The sequence below is a fragment of the Somniosus microcephalus genome, chromosome 19 (genome assembly GCF_052327205.1).
Source record: "Somniosus microcephalus isolate GS21.2 chromosome 19, FLI_Smic_1.0, whole genome shotgun sequence".
Taxonomy (NCBI): domain Eukaryota; kingdom Metazoa; phylum Chordata; class Chondrichthyes; order Squaliformes; family Somniosidae; genus Somniosus; species Somniosus microcephalus.
In genome coordinates, this window is record NC_141005.1 from 73,752,806 (window position 1) to 73,769,764 (window position 16,959).

General features: G+C 49.5%; 1 protein-coding gene across 1 annotated transcript in view; it reads left to right on the top strand.

Annotated features, from left to right (window-relative positions):
- The first annotated feature begins 5,865 nt into the window (after positions 1-5,865).
- Positions 5,866-16,959, top strand: part of LOC147104907 (glutathione S-transferase theta-1-like) — a 34,087-nt gene continuing 22,993 nt past the window's right edge. The window contains exons 1-2 of the mRNA XM_085962045.1: positions 5,866-6,011; positions 8,168-8,318. Of these exons, the coding sequence (XP_085818171.1) occupies positions 5,881-6,011; positions 8,168-8,318 (282 nt within the window). The 5' untranslated portion in view covers positions 5,866-5,880. The remainder of the gene's footprint in view (positions 6,012-8,167; positions 8,319-16,959) is intronic.

Below are 16,959 nucleotides of genomic sequence, written 5' to 3' on the forward strand. Positions count from 1 at the left end.
GAAATGGGAAAAACTTGAACACGAACTTCAATATTCAAACGAAAGGGGTTCGGAGCTCTCAAAGGTTATTGGAAGAGCTGAGGTGGCAACACAGACTGAGATGACTGCAACAGAGCAGCCCTTGGATGCCAAAAGTACGCTGACTCACGTCAACGTAGAACAACAGACCGCTGAAACAGCTGCTCCGGTAGAGGGATTGAATAGTCCGATCAATCAATCTCCAAAAGAAGTTGAAGTAGTAAAATCTCAAATGAGGTCATTAGTAAACGACTTGCTGAAAGCCCAGAAAAAGCTGGATGAAGAGGTACGCATGAAGAAGTCTCTTCAGGAAAGATGTCTGGACTTGGAACAAAAGCTGGCTAACGCCCAGCTGGATATGGAGGAAATAGAAGACCCTCTCGCTGGCCTAGATCAGGACGACACCGAATATTACTATGTCCTGTCCTGCCCAACTTGTAACTTCGACTCCCACCATACAGAAATCATGGAGGAGCACCGAAAGTCTACGGAACATCGGGAGAAGGTGGCTCTACTACGGAAAAAGGAGGAAGAGAAGGAGGAACTGCGCATGCAGCTGGCAGCTGACAGTGGAGCCCAGAGAGTCTCCAAGAAGCAGAAAAGGAAAAGTCGAAACAGAAGATGACCCATCTGAACCATTATTACCTCTACCAGATCACACACGTGGTCCCTCCGAACGGAGCCAATTCAGTTCGGAAGTTCAAACTGTTAAATCCATGGAAGGACTATTGAATGAGTCACTCCAGCAACGTGAACCGACTACACCACAGAGATTGAATCTGTGAACTGTTTTCCGCAGAGACTGAATCTGTGATCTGTTTTGACATGAAGTTATCTATGTATCTATGTTATTCTGTTATGTAAACCTGAAGTTATATATGTATATATGTTATTACGTTATGTTAAATGGGGAGATGACTGTAAAGCTAGGAAGGGAGGAATGTTGTGTATGTAATATGTGTGCTACTTTGAACCTATGGACAGGACTGCACTACTTGTAGGGCGTAGTGATACGCAGTACCACTCCTGGCCATAGGGGTATAAATAGTACTGTGGGTACTGATCTCCCCTCAGTTCCCGCCTGTGGGCATGAAGTAAAGACCTACGTATAGTCCCTACCTCCAACCAGTAAAGACCTGTTTGAGTTATACGTTTAAGTCTTTGTGTTAATTGTTCAATACTGTGGTAAACCACTGTATTGTATATTGCCACCTCTGGGTGGCGCTGTGTATGGAGGCATGCCTCAGCTGACTCCACCCACCACTGTGTGGGTTTCGTTCAGACTTGTTCAGTCACTCACGAAGAAGCATGGTCTCTTCTTAGCTAATAAAAGCCTTATTCATCTCTTCTTTCGACTCATCATCTCTTCTTCGACTCATCACCTTTTATGAAGTAATTGATAAGCGTATCAATTTTATTAGCTAAAAGTTAAATGGCGACACCTGAGGAGCAACAACAGCAACGGATACAGCAGACATTGCTGAGAGCCCTCAGACCACCACGCCTGGACCTCGACCCTCAAGATGTGGGTGCATCAGCCAAGTTTGAACACTGGCTGAGCTGCTTTGAATCCTTCCTCGCAATCTCACAGGTTACAGAGGAGGATCACAAACTGAAAATTTTGACCGCCCAGGTGAGCCATCAAGTATATATGCTAATCCGGGACTCTAATACGTACGTGGCGGCCCTCGAGCTACTAAAAGGGCAATATACGCGCCCAGTGAACACAATTTACGCCCGACACCTCTTGGGATCCCGCAGGCAGCAACCGGGAGAATCGGTAGGGGCATTTGCACGGGCGCTACTGGCACTCTGCAGAGACTGCGATTGTAAAGCGGTAACGGCTGTGGAGCACGCGCAGGGACTCGCCTGTGATGCCTTCGTCAGGGGCCTCCAGTCAGACCACACCCGGCAGAGACTGCTAGAAAGCAAGGAACCCGACCTGAAGACGGCCATTGCCCTTGCGCTCTCGTTAGAGGAGGCCCACCGAAACCTCGAGGCATACCCCCGTAACGGCGCCGAGACATGGCAATCGAAACCGTGGGACACGGGACCGCCGCCCCCGGCACCAACCGCTGCAGCGACCCAACCGAGACAGCAGCCTCCGGTAAGAACTGCTTCGATGCCCAGTAACCAGGCCCAAAAATGCTATTTCTGTGGCCAGTTAAAACATCCCAGAGCGCACTGCCCAGCTAAGACAGCTACCTGCTCGGGCTGCGGGAAGAAAGGCCATTACGCTAACGCCTGCAAGGGGAAGCCAGCCAGCAGCGCAGCGTGCGGGCCGTGGGAGCAGCCATCTTATCCGCCATTTTGTGTACCCCCGGCCGCATGGCATCCGCCGCCATCGTATCCAACGCACTCAACCGCCATTTCGTCACCGGAACCGACCACCGTCTCGGCGGATGACTATAGTGACTCACTAAGCCACATACTGGCCTCCGTGACACTGGATCAAGGCCACCCTCACCATCTATCCAGCTCCATGATGGATATCGCGGTAAACGGCCGCGCCACCAGTTGCCTGATCGACAGCGGGAGCACAGAGAGTTTCGTCCACCCCGACACGGTACGTAGCCACTCCCTCACGATTCTGCCAACGCACCATCGCATTTCTATGGCGTCCAAGTCCCAGTCAATGGACATCAGCGGCTACTGTGTGGTGACCCTGTCAGTAGGGGGCACTGAATATCAAAAATTTAAACTGCTAGTCCTGCCCCGTCTTTGCGCTGCCGTCCTGCTAGGGTTGGATTTTCAGTGCCACCTTAAGAGTGTCACACTAGCATACGGTGGACCCCTCCCCCCACTCACAGTCTGCAACCAACAACTTTTAAATCGCCCGCTGCAAACCACCTGCAGCCTTTCCACATTAAAAGTCCCCCCCCCTCCCCTGTTCGCTAACCTCACCCGCGACTGTAAACCCATCGCTACCAAAAGCAGGCGGTACAGTGCCGGGGACAGAGCTTTTATCAGCTCTGAGGTGGAGCGGCTCTTGAAGGAGGGCATTATCGAAGGTAGCACTAGCCCCTGGCGAGCCCAGGTTGTAGTCGTTAAAACCACTGCAAAACGCCGCATGGTAATCGACTACAGCCAAACCATAAACCGGTACACCCAGCTGGACGCGTACCCCCTCCCTCGCATATCTGATATGGTCAATCAGATTGCGCAATACAAAGTATTCTCCACCATCGACCTTAAGTCAGCGTACCACCAGCTGCCCATCCGCCATGAGGACCGCCAGTATACTGCCTTCGAGGCAAACGGCCGCCTCTACCACTTCCTTAGGGTCCCCTTCGGCGTCACCAACGGGGTTTCGGTCTTCCAAAGGGAGATGGACCGAATGGTTGACCAGAACGCGCTGCGGGCAACCTTCCCCTATTTGGATAACGTCACCATCTGCGGCCACGACCAGCAGGACCACGACGTTAATCTAGCAAATTTCCTCCGTACGGCCCAACGGCTGAACCTAACGTACAATAAGGAAAAATGTATGTTTCACACCAAGCGCCTGGCCATCCTCGGCTGCGTGGTGGAGAACGGAGTCATCGGGCCCGACCCCGACAGAATGCGCCCCCTAATGGAGCTACCCCTTCCCCACTGCCAAAAAGCACTGAAGAGATGCCTGGGGTTTTTCTCCTACTACGCCCAGTGGGTGCCCCTCTATGCAGACAAAGCCAGGCCCCTCATCAAAGCCACCTCCTTCCCCCTGACACCAGAGGCGTGTGCAGCCTTCACTCTTATCAAGAACGATATCGCGAAGGCCGCAATGCACGCGGTGGATGAGTCCATCCCCTTCCAAGTGGAGAGCGATGCCTCCGACTTCGCCCTAGCCGCGACCCTTAACCAGGCGGGCAGACCCGTGGCCTTTTTCTCAAGGACCCTCCAGGGCCCCGAGACGAGACACTCCTCCGTCGAAAAGGAGGCCCAGGCTATTGTAGAAGCGGTGCGTCACTGGAGGCATTACCTGGCCGGGAAACGATTTACCCTGCTCACTGACCAGCGTTCAGTAGCTTTTATGTTTAATAATAAGCAGAGGGGTAAAATCAAGAACGACAAGATCTTGAGGTGGAGAATCGAACTCTCCACCTACAATTATGATATCTTGTATCGGCCAGGGAAACTCAATGAGCCCCCAGATGCCCTATCACGTGGTACATGCGCCAACGCGCAGAGTGATAGGCTGCAGTCCCTCCACAATGACCTCTGCCACCCGGGGGTCACCAGGTTTTTCCATTTTATCAAATCCCGTAACCTGCCCTACTCCATCGAGGAGGTCAGGACCATGACCAAGAGCTGCCAAATCTGCGCCGAGTGCAAACCGCACTTCTATAGGCCGGACAGAGCAAGCCTGATCAAGGCCACCCGCCCCTTCGAACGCCTGAGCGTCGATTTTAAAGGGCCCCTCCCCTCCGCTGACCGCAATGTGTACTTCCTCAACATAGTTGATGAGTACTCCCGTTTCCCCTTTGCCATCCCTTGCCCAGACATGACCAGTACCACGGTCATCAAGTGTCTGAATGACATCTTCGCTCTGTTCGGGTTCCCCAGCTATATACATAGCGACAGGGGCTCATCGTTCATGAGCGACGAACTTCGGCAGTACCTGCTAACAAGAGGTATCGCCACGAGCAGGACCACCAGTTACAACCCCCGGGGGAACGGCCAGGTGGAAAGGGAGAACGCGACGGTTTGGAAGGCAGTCCTCTTAGCACTAAAATCTAAGGGCCTTCCGACCTCCCGCTGGCAGGAGGTCCTCCCTGCAGCGCTTCACTCCATTCGGTCACTGCTTTGTACTGCCACTAATGCGACCCCTCATGAGAAAATGTTCGTTTTCCCCCGGAAGTCTACATCGGGAACCTCGCTACCGGCATGGTTGACTTCTCCTGGGCCCGTCCTACTGCGGAGGCACGTGAGGACGCATAAAACGGACCCCCTGGTCGAGCGGGTGCACCTCCTACACGCCAACCCCCAGTATGCCTGGGTGACATACCCAGACGGGCGGGAGGACACGGTCTCCATACGAGATCTCGCACCCTCGGGTACCCCTGAATTACCACCGTTATCCCCCTTACCACCGTTATCCCCCTTACCACTGTTATCCCCCACCACCCCTCCCAACCCAACCCCTGCAGACGGCATGCCAAAGCCCCAGGAATCTTCGCCAACCACCCAGACACCAGACCCGACGTCGGATGCTGCAACACCACCGCCGCCACCACGACGATCAGGACGTCAGACAAGGCCTCCTGATAGACTTAACTTGTAGTACCCTTCACCCCGCCGGACTTCACATTAAACAAGGGGTGAATGTGGTAAACCACTGTATTGTATATTGCCACCTCTGGGTGGCGCTGTGTATGGAGGCATGCCTCAGCTGACTCCACCCACCACTGTGTGGGTTTCGTTCAGACTTGTTCAGTCACTCACGAAGAAGCATGGTCTCTTCTTAGCTAATAAAAGCCTTATTCATCTCTTCTTTCGACTCATCATCTCTTCTTCGACTCATCACCTTTTATGAAGTAATTGATAAGCGTATCAAATACAATACACATACTTAACACTAGGCTATGTTCGCTAAGTCTGTACCTTGTCAAGGTTCTTCTCAGTTTGTTATCCTTTACCATGGTCAGGTAATCAGCTATGTTGTATTGTCTGTTTAGGGCCAAGTAGCAATTGAGTTTGCTTTGGGTTTTTGTTGTTTCTGCCCCCCTCTCCTCTTCCCCCCCTCTCCTCCTTTCCCCCTCTCCTCTTTCCCCCTCTCTCCCCCTCTCCTCTCCCCTCTCTCTCTCTCCCCCTCTCTTTTCACCCTCTCCTCTCCCCTCCGCCATTCTCAAACCTTTAAACAGATGCACACAGGGCCATTCTATGATCAATGACGTGTTCTATTTTGTAACCTTCTTGTCTGCAGGCCAGCAGTACGGTGAGGAATTTGGAAAAATTAATGCCTTGAGGAAAGTGCCAGCACTAAAGGACGGAGACTTCACTCTGGCCGAGAGGTGAGTACACGCTTCTAATCCCGAACTCTTTAAACACATTCCATGCTGACCAAGGTGAGGGGTGTTGGTGATGAGAAAGAGAAAGCTTTTTAAATCAATTTATGCAGGTTATTATACTAGAGAGAGAAGCGGCCTCTGATACAGACGGTGTGTGTCAGAAAGAAAGAAAGACTTGCATTTATATAGCACCTATCACAACCTCAGGACATCCCAAAGCGCTTTAGCGTTGATGAAAAACTTTTAAAAGGTCTAGTCACGGTTGTAATGTAGGAAACGTGGCACCAAATCTGTGCACAGCAAGCACCCACAAACAGCAATGAGAGAAATGACCAGATCATCTGTTTTAATGATGTTGGTTGAGAGAGAAATATCGGCCAGGACACCAGGAAGAACTCCTCTGCTTTTCTTCAAAATAGTGCCATGGGATCTTTTACATCCACCCGAGAGGGCAGACGGGGCCTCGGTTTAAAGTCTCATCCAAAAAGAAGGATGTCAAGGCCTTGGAGAGGGTGCAGAGGGGATTTACCAAAATGGTTCCAGGGTTGAGGGACTTCAGTTATGTGGAGAGACTCGAGAAGCTGGGGTTGTTCTCCTTAGAGCAGAGAAGATTAAGGGGAGATTTAATAGAGGTGTTCAAAATTAAGGGGAGTGGGGGGGGTGGGATTGGGCCTGCTAGGACTGAAAACAGAAGGAAACCCTAAGGAAAATCTAGCACCCAGTAGTCAGCAACCTCGGAAATGGGATTCTACAACTTTATTTACAGCTGCTATCCACTCTGGGCACTGACAGGGAAATTAGATTAGAGCAGGCAGATCAGCCTAGATTTTCAGTGTGCCGTGAGGCGGGCTTTTAGGCGGGCGGGGTGCAGAAATCCCGAATTCGGGGGTCCCGACACCATCCCGCCCAAAACCCGCCTCCATGTAAGTTTCAGAGGAGGTGGGTACCCGCCCCGCACTGGGACCCGCCGACCCGAGGCGTGAAGGGATTAGTGCCAATTAACTGCCTGTTAACAGGTAGTTAACAGGCAGTTTTTAGCCTAATCCCTATTTTGAGGGGTGTCGTGTGGAATTCCCGACAGCTCCAAACCACGCCAGGTTAGAGCAGGCGGGCCATCGGGTTGAAGGACTTGGAGGGGTCGCGATGTCGGTGTTCAGGTGAGTGATGGGTGCATGAGTGCAAAGGTAAGTGTGTTTGGTGTGTCTAAAGTGTGTAAAGAAGTTTAAATTACCTGTACTTACCTTAACAGTCTTTCTTCCTGTGGGCGTCGGGAGTCCATCACTCAGCCAGCACTGAAAGCTGAATGGCTGCGATCTGTCAAAAGTGACAGCCTTCAGCTTTTAGTGGCAGTGAGAGTTCTAACTGAGTCTGTGTAGAAGGACTCAGGTTAGAAGTCAGACTATCAGTGTTTGACAGCTTCAAACAGCTGTGAAACACTGATATTTCATCTATCAAGACCTCTTGACAGATGAAATTTCAGTCTGTGACATCACCTGTTGCCGGGTGGCCCTTAATTGGCCTGCTGAGCCCGCTGGGCGGGCTCAACAAGGTCAATCAAGGGAAAATCGCGTGGATTGGCCGGACGTCGATATAGGCGGGACTAAAACCCGAAAGTTGTAGTCCCGCCTCCTTCCCGACAGCTTAATGAAAATCTACCCCATCGAGTTGAAGAGCTAACACCAGAACAGTGAGACTGAGTGGAGAGTGACGCTGACCGGGTGTGGCGCTGACCGGGTGTGGCGCTGACCGGGTGTGGCGCTGACCGGGTGTGGCGCTGACCGGGTGTGGCACTGACCGGGGTGGCATTGAACGGGGTTGGAATTGACCGGGAGTGGCACTGACCAGGGGTGGTGCTGACCGGGTGTGGCACTGACCGGGGGTGGCACTGACCGGGGGTGGCACTGACCAGGGGTGGCACTGACCGGGTGTGGCACTGACCGGGTGTGGCACTGACCGGGGGTGGCGCTGACCGGGAATGACACTGACCGGGTGTGGCGCTGACCGGGTGTGGCGCTGACCGGGTGTGGCGCTGACCGGGGGTGGCGCTGACCGGGGGTGGCGCTGACCGGGGGTGGCGCTGACCGGGGGTGGCGCTGACCGGGTGTGGCGCTGACCAGGGGTGAGGCAAATTGAGAATGACGCTTAATTCCCTCTTGCAGTGTGGCAATTCTGAAATACATGGCATGTAAATACCAGACCCCTGACCACTGGTACCCAGCCGACCTCCAGAAGCGGGCTCAAGTTGACGAATATCTGGCCTGGCAGCACATGAACATTAGGTATCAGGGATGCAGGATTTTCATGTTCAAGGTAACGTCGTCTATTCTCCTGCTAGGTTACCAGGAAAGTATCAGCTCAATCCTAATACACAAAGAAGGCAGATTTCCAATCATCCCTCTGTAATCACTCCCTGTACCCCACTATTCTCTGTAATCACTCCCTGTACCCCATTATTCTCTGTAATCACTCCCTGTCCCCCATTATTCTCTGTAATCACTCCCTGTCCCCCACTATTCTCTGTAATCACTCCCTGTCCCCCACTATTCTCTGTAATCACTCCCTGTACCCCATTATTCTCTGTAATCACTCCCGTCCCCCATTATTCTCTGTAATCACTCCCTGTACCCCATTATTCTCTGTAATCACTCCGTCCCCCATTATTCTCTGTAATCACTCCCTGTACCCCACTATTCTCTGTAATCACTCCCTGTACCCCATTATTCTCTGTAATCACTCCCTGTCCCCCACTATTCTCTGTAATCACTCCCTGTCCCCCATTATTCTCTGTAATCACTCCCTGTCCCCCATTATTCTCTGTAATCACTCCCTGTCCCCCATTATTATCTGTAATCACTCCCTGTACCCCATTATTCTCTGTAATCACTCCCTGTCCCCCATTATTCTCTGTAATCACTCCCTGTACCCCATTATTCTCTGTAATCACTCCCTGTCCCCCATTATTCTCTGTAATCACTCCCTGTACCCCACTATTCTCTGTAATCACTCCCTGTACCCCATTATTCTCTGTAATCACTCCCTGTCCCCCATTATTCTCTGTAATCACTCCCTGTACCCCACTATTCTCTGTAATCACTCCCTGTCCCCCACTATTCTCTGTAATCACTCCCTGTACCCCACTATTCTCTGTAATCACTCCCTGGCCCCCACTATTCTCTGTAATCACTCCCTGTCCCCCACTATTCTCTGTAATCACTCCCTGTACCCCACTATTCTCTGTAATCACTCCCTGTCCTCCACTATTCTCTGTAATCACTCCCTGTCCCCCATTATTCTCTGTAATCACTCCCTGTACCCCACTATTCTCTGTAATCACTCCCTGTCCCCCATTATTCTCTGTAATCACTCCCTGTCCCCCATTATTCTCTGTAATCACTCCCTGTACCCCATTATTCTCTGTAATTACTCCCTGTCCCCCACTATTCTCTGTAATCACTCCCTGTACCCCATTATTCTCTGTAATCACTCCCTGTCCCCCATTATTCTCTGTAATCACTCCCTGTCCCCCATTATTCTCTGTAATCACTCCCTGTACCCCACTATTCTCTGTAATCACTCCCTGTACCCCATTATTCTCTATAATCACTCCCTGTCCCCCACTATTCTCTGTAATCACTCCCTGTCCCCCACTATTCTCTGTAATCACTCCCTGTCCCCCATTATTCTCTGTAATCACTCCCTGTACCCCATTATTCTCTGTAATCACTCCCTGTCCCCCATTATTCTCTGTAATCACTCCCTGTACCCCACTATTCTCTGTAATTACTCCCTGTCCCCCACTATTCTCTGTAATCACTCCCTGTCCCCCATTATTCTCTGTAATCACTCCCTGTCCCCCATTATTCTCTGTAATCACTCCCTGTCCCCCATTATTATCTGTAATCACTCCCTGTACCCCATTATTCTCTGTAATCACTCCCTGTCCCCCATTATTCTCTGTAATCACTCCCTGTACCCCATTATTCTCTGTAATCACTCCCTGTCCCCCATTATTCTCTGTAATCACTCCCTGTACCCCACTATTCTCTGTAATCACTCCCTGTACCCCATTATTCTCTGTAATCACTCCCTGTCCCCCATTATTCTCTGTAATCACTCCCTGTACCCCACTATTCTCTGTAATCACTCCCTGTCCCCCACTATTCTCTGTAATCACTCCCTGTACCCCACTATTCTCTGTAATCACTCCCTGTCCCCCATTATTCTCTGTAATCACTCCCTGTCCCCCACTATTCTCTGTAATCACTCCCTGTACCCCACTATTCTCTGTAATCACTCCCTGTCCTCCACTATTCTCTGTAATCACTCCCTGTCCCCCATTATTCTCTGTAATCACTCCCTGTACCCCACTATTCTCTGTAATCACTCCCTGTCCCCCATTATTCTCTGTAATCACTCCCTGTCCCCCATTATTCTCTGTAATCACTCCCTGTACCCCATTATTCTCTGTAATTACTCCCTGTCCCCCACTATTCTCTGTAATCACTCCCTGTACCCCATTGTTCTCTGTAATCACTCCCTGTCCCCCATTATTCTCTGTAATCACTCCCTGTCCCCCATTATTCTCTGTAATCACTCCCTGTACCCCACTATTCTCTGTAATCACTCCCTGTACCCCATTATTCTCTATAATCACTCCCTGTCCCCCACTATTCTCTGTAATCACTCCCTGTCCCCCACTATTCTCTGTAATCACTCCCTGTCCCCCATTATTCTCTGTAATCACTCCCTGTACCCCATTATTCTCTGTAATCACTCCCTGTCCCCCATTATTCTCTGTAATCACTCCCTGTACCCCACTATTCTCTGTAATTACTCCCTGTCCCCCACTATTCTCTGTAATCACTCCCTGTCCCCCATTATTCTCTGTAATCACTCCCTGTCCCCCATTATTCTCTGAAATCACTCCCTGTCCCCCACTATTCTCTGTAATCACTCCCTGTCCCCCACTATTCTCTGTAATCACTCCCTGTCCCCCATTATTCTCTGTAATCACTCCCTGTCCCCCATTATTCTCTGTAATCACTCCCTGTACCCCACTATTCTCTGTAATCGCTCCCTGTCCCCCATTATTCTCTGTAATCACTCCCTGTACCCCACTATTCTCTGTAATCACTCCCTGTACCCCACTATTCTCTGTAATCACTCCCTGTCCCCCACTATTCTCTGTAATCACTCCCTGTACCCCACTATTCTCTGTAATCACTCCCTGTCCCCCATTATTCTCTGTAATCACTCCCGTCCCCCACTATTCTCTGTAATCACTCCTGTCCCCCACTATTCTCTGTAATCACTCCCTGTACCCCACTATTCTCTGTAATCACTCCCTGTCCCCCACTATTCTCTGTAATCACTCCCTGTACCCCATTATTCTCTGTAATTACTCCCTGTCCCCCACTATTCTCTGTAATCACTCCCTGTCCCCCATTATTCTCTGTAATCACTCCCTGTACCCCACTATTCTCTGTAATCACTCCCTGTCCCCCACTATTCTCTGTAATCACTCCCTGTCCCCCATTATTCTCTGTAATCACTCCCTGTACCCCATTATTCTCTGTAATCACTCCCTGTCCCCCACTATTCTCTGTAATCACTCCCTGTACCCCACTATTCTCTGTAATCACTCCCTGTACCCCATTATTCTCTGTAATCACTCCTGTACCCCATTATTCTCTGTAATCACTCCCTGTACCCCATTATTCTCTATAATCACTCCCTGTCCCCCATTATTCTCTGTAATCACTCCCTGTACCCATTATTCTCTGTAATCACTCTCTGTCCCCCACTATTCTCTGTAATCACTCCCTGTACCCCACTATTCTCTGTAATCACTCCCTGTCCCCCACTATTCTCTATAATCACTCCCGGTCCCCCATTATTCTCTGTAATCACTCTCTGTCCCCCACTATTCTCTGTAATCACTCCCTGTACCCCACTATTCTCTGTAATCACTCCCTGTCCCCCACTATTCTCTGTAATCACTCCCTGTACCCCATTATTCTCTGTAATTACTCCCTGTCCCCCACTATTCTCTGTAATCACTCCCTGTACCCCACTATTCTCTGTAATCACTCCCTGTCCCCCACTATTCTCTGTAATCACTCCCTGTCCCCCACTATTCTCTGTAATCACTCCCTGTACCCCACTATTCTCTGTAATCACTCCCTGTACCCCATTATTCTCTGTAATCACTCCCTGTACCCCATTATTCTCTGTAATTACTCCCTGTCCCCCACTATTCTCTGTAATCACTCCTGTACCCCATTATTCTCTGTAATCACTCCCTGTCCCCCATTATTCTCTGTAATCACTCCCTGTCCCCATTATTCTCTGTAATCACTCCCTGTACCCCACTATTCTCTGTAATCACTCCCTGTACCCCATTATTCTCTATAATCACTCCCTGTCCCCACTTTTCTCTGTAATCACTCCCTGTCCCCCACTATTCTCTGTAATCACTCCCTGTCCCCATTATTCTCTGTAATCACTCCCTGTACCCCATTATTCTCTGTAATCACTCCCTGTCCCCCATTATTCTCTGTAATCACTCCCTGTACCCCACTATTCTCTGTAATTACTCCCTGTCCCCCACTATTCTCTGTAATCACTCCCTGTCCCCCATTATTCTCTGTAATCACTCCCTGTCCCCATTATTCTCTGTAATCACTCCCTGTCCCCATTATTATCTGTAATCACTCCTGTACCCCATTATTCTCTGTAATCACTCCCTGTCCCCCATTATTCTCTGTAATCACTCCCTGTACCCCATTATTCTCTGTAATCACTCCCTGTCCCCCATTATTCTCTGTAATCACTCCCTGTACCCCACTATTCTCTGTAATCACTCCCTGTCCCCCATTATTCTCTGTAATCACTCCCTGTCCCCCATTATTCTCTGTAATCACTCCCTGTACCCCACTATTCTCTGTAATCACTCCCTGTCCCCCACTATTCTCTGTAATCACTCCCTGTACCCCACTATTCTCTGTAATCACTCCCTGTCCCCATTATTCTCTGTAATCACTCCCTGTCCCCCACTATTCTCTGTAATCACTCCCTGTCCCCCACTATTCTCTGTAATCACTCCCTGTCCTCCACTATTCTCTGTAATCACTCCCTGTCCCCCATTATTCTCTGTAATCACTCCCTGTACCCCACTATTCTCTGTAATCACTCCCTGTCCCCATTATTCTCTGTAATCACTCCCTGTCCCCCATTATTCTCTGTAATCACTCCCTGTACCCCATTATTCTCTGTAATTACTCCCTGTCCCCCACTATTCTCTGTAATCACTCCCTGTACCCCATTGTTCTCTGTAATCACTCCCTGTCCCCCATTATTCTCTGTAATCACTCCCTGTCCCCCATTATTCTCTGTAATCACTCCCTGTACCCCACTATTCTCTGTAATCACTCCTGTACCCCATTATTCTCTATAATCACTCCCTGTCCCCCACTATTCTCTGTAATCACTCCCTGTCCCCCACTATTCTCTGTAATCACTCCCTGTCCCCCATTATTCTCTGTAATCACTCCCTGTACCCCATTATTCTCTGTAATCACTCCCTGTCCCCCATTATTCTCTGTAATCACTCCCTGTACCCCACTATTCTCTGTAATTACTCCCTGTCCCCCACTATTCTCTGTAATCACTCCCTGTCCCCCATTATTCTCTGTAATCACTCCCTGTCCCCCATTATTCTCTGTAATCACTCCCTGTACCCCATTATTCTCTGTAATCACTCCCTGTCCCCCATTATTCTCTGTAATCACTCCCTGTCCCCCATTATTCTCTGTAATCACTCCCTGTACCCCATTATTCTCTGTAATCACTCCCTGTCCCCCATTATTCTCTGTAATCACTCCCTGTACCCCACTATTCTCTGTAATTACTCCCTGTCCCCACTATTCTCTGTAATCACTCCCTGTCCCCCATTATTCTCTGTAATCACTCCCTGTACCCCACTATTCTCTGTAATCACTCCCTGTCCCCCGTTATTCTCTGTAATCACTCCCTGTGCCCCATTATTCTCTGTAATCACTCCCTGTCCCCCATTATTCTCTGTAATCACTCCCTGTACCCCACTATTCTCTGTAATTACTCCCTGTTCCCCACTATTCTCTGTAATCGCTCCCTGTCCCCCACTATTCTCTGTAATCACTCCCTGTACCCCACTATTCTCTGTAACCTCTCCCTGTACCCCATTATTCTCTGTAATCACTCCCTGTACCCCACTATTCTCTGTAATTACTCCCTGTCCCCCACTATTCTCTGTAATCACTCCCTGTCCCCCATTATTCTCTGTAATCACTCCCTGTACCCCATTATTCTCTGTAATCACTCCCTGTCCCCCATTATTCTCTGTAATCACTCCCTGTCCCCCGTTATTCTCTGTAATCACTCCCTGTACCCCATTATTCTCTGTAATCACTCCCTGTCCCCCATTATTCTCTGTAATCACTCCCTGTCCCCCATTATTCTCTGTAATCACTCCCTGTACCCCATTATTCTCTGTAATCACTCCCTGTCCCCCACTATTCTCTGTAATCACTCCCTGTCCCCCATTATTCTCTGTAATCACTCCCTGTGCCCCATTATTCTCTGTAATCACTCCCTGTCCCCCATTATTCTCTGTAATCACTCCCTGTACCCCACTATTCTCTGTAATTACTCCCTGTTCCCCACTATTCTCTGTAATCGCTCCCTGTCCCCCGTTATTCTCTGTAATCACTCCCTGTCCCCCATTATTCTCTGTAATCACTCCCTGTACCCCACTATTCTCTGTAATCACTCCCTGTACCCCATTATTCTCTGTAATCACTCCCTGTACCCCACTATTCTCTGTAATCGCTCCCTGTCCCCCATTATTCTCTGTAATCACTCCCTGTCCCCCACTATTCTCTGTAATCACTCCCTGTACCCCACTATTCTCTGTAATCACTCCCTGTCCCCCACTATTCTCTGTAATCACTCCCTGTACCCCACTATTCTCTGTAATCACTCCCTGTCCCCCACTATTCTCTGTAATCACTCCCTGTACCCCATTATTCTCTGTAATTACTCCCTGTCCCCCACTATTCTCTGTAATCACTCCCTGTCCCCCATTATTCTCTGTAATCACTCCCTGTACCCCACTATTCTCTGTAATCACTCCCTGTCCCCCACTATTCTCTGTAATCACTCCCTGTCCCCCATTATTCTCTGTAATCACTCCCTGTACCCCATTATTCTCTGTAATCACTCCCTGTCCCCCACTATTCTCTGTAATCACTCCCTGTACCCCACTATTCTCTGTAATCACTCCCTGTACCCCATTATTCTCTGTAATCACTCCCTGTACCCCATTATTCTCTGTAATCACTCCCTGTACCCCATTATTCTCTATAATCACTCCCTGTCCCCCATTATTCTCTGTAATCACTCCCTGTACCCCATTATTCTCTGTAATCACTCTCTGTCCCCCACTATTCTCTGTAATCACTCCCTGTACCCCACTATTCTCTGTAATCACTCCCTGTCCCCCACTATTCTCTATAATCACTCCCTGTCCCCCATTATTCTCTGTAATCACTCTCTGTCCCCCACTATTCTCTGTAATCACTCCCTGTACCCCACTATTCTCTGTAATCACTCCCTGTCCCCCACTATTCTCTGTAATCACTCCCTGTACCCCATTATTCTCTGTAATCACTCCCTGTCCCCCACTATTCTCTGTAATCACTCCCTGTACCCCACTATTCTCTGTAATCACTCCCTGTCCCCCACTATTCTCTGTAATCACTCCCTGTCCCCCACTATTCTCTGTAATCACTCCCTGTCCCCCATTATTCTCTGTAATCACTCCCTGTCCCCCATTATTCTCTGTAATCACTCCCTGTCCCCCATTATTCTCTGTAATCACTCCCTGTCCCCCACTATTCTCTGTAATCACTCCCGTCCCCCATTATTCTCTGTAATCACTCCCTGTCCCCCACTATTCTCTGTAATCACTCCCTGTACCCCACTATTCTCTGTAATCACTCCCTGTCCCCCACTATTCTCTGTAATCACTCCCTGTCCCCCATTATTCTCTGTAATCACTCCCTGTCCCCCATTATTCTCTGTAATCACTCCCTGTACCCCACTATTCTCTGTAATCACTCCCTGTCCCCCACTATTCTCTGTAATCACTCCCTGTCCCCCACTATTCTCTGTAATCACTCCCTGTCCCCCACTATTCTCTGTAATCACTCCCTGTACCCCATTATTCTCTGTAATTACTCCCTGTCCCCCATTATTCTCTGTAATCACTCCCTGTCCCCCATTATTCTCTGTAATCACTCCCTGTCCCCCATTATTCTCTGTAATCACTCCCTGTACCCCATTATTCTCTGTAATCACTCCCTGTACCCCATTATTCTCTGTAATCACTCCCTGTACCCCATTATTCTCTGTAATTACTCCCTGTCCCCCATTATTCTCTGTAATCACTCCCTGTCCCCCATTATTCTCTGTAATCACTCCCTGTCCCCCATTATTCTCTGTAATCACTCCCTGTACCCCACTATTCTCTGTAATCACTCCCTGTCCCCCACTATTCTCTGTAATCACTCCCTGTCCCCCATTATTCTCTGTAATCACTCCCTGTCCCCCATTATTCTCTGTAATCACTCCCTGTACCCCATTATTCTCTGTAATTACTCCCTGTCCCCCATTATTCTCTGTAATTACTCCCTGTCCCCCACTATTCTCTGTAATCACTCCCTGTACCCCATTATTCTCTGTAATTACTCCCTGTCCCCCATTATTCTCTGTAATCACTCCCTGTACCCCATTATTCTCTGTAATTACTCCCTGTCCCCCATTATTCTCTGTAATTACTCCCTGTCCCCCACTATTCTCTGTAATCACTCCCTGTACCCCATTATTCTCTGTAATTACTCCCTGTCCCCCA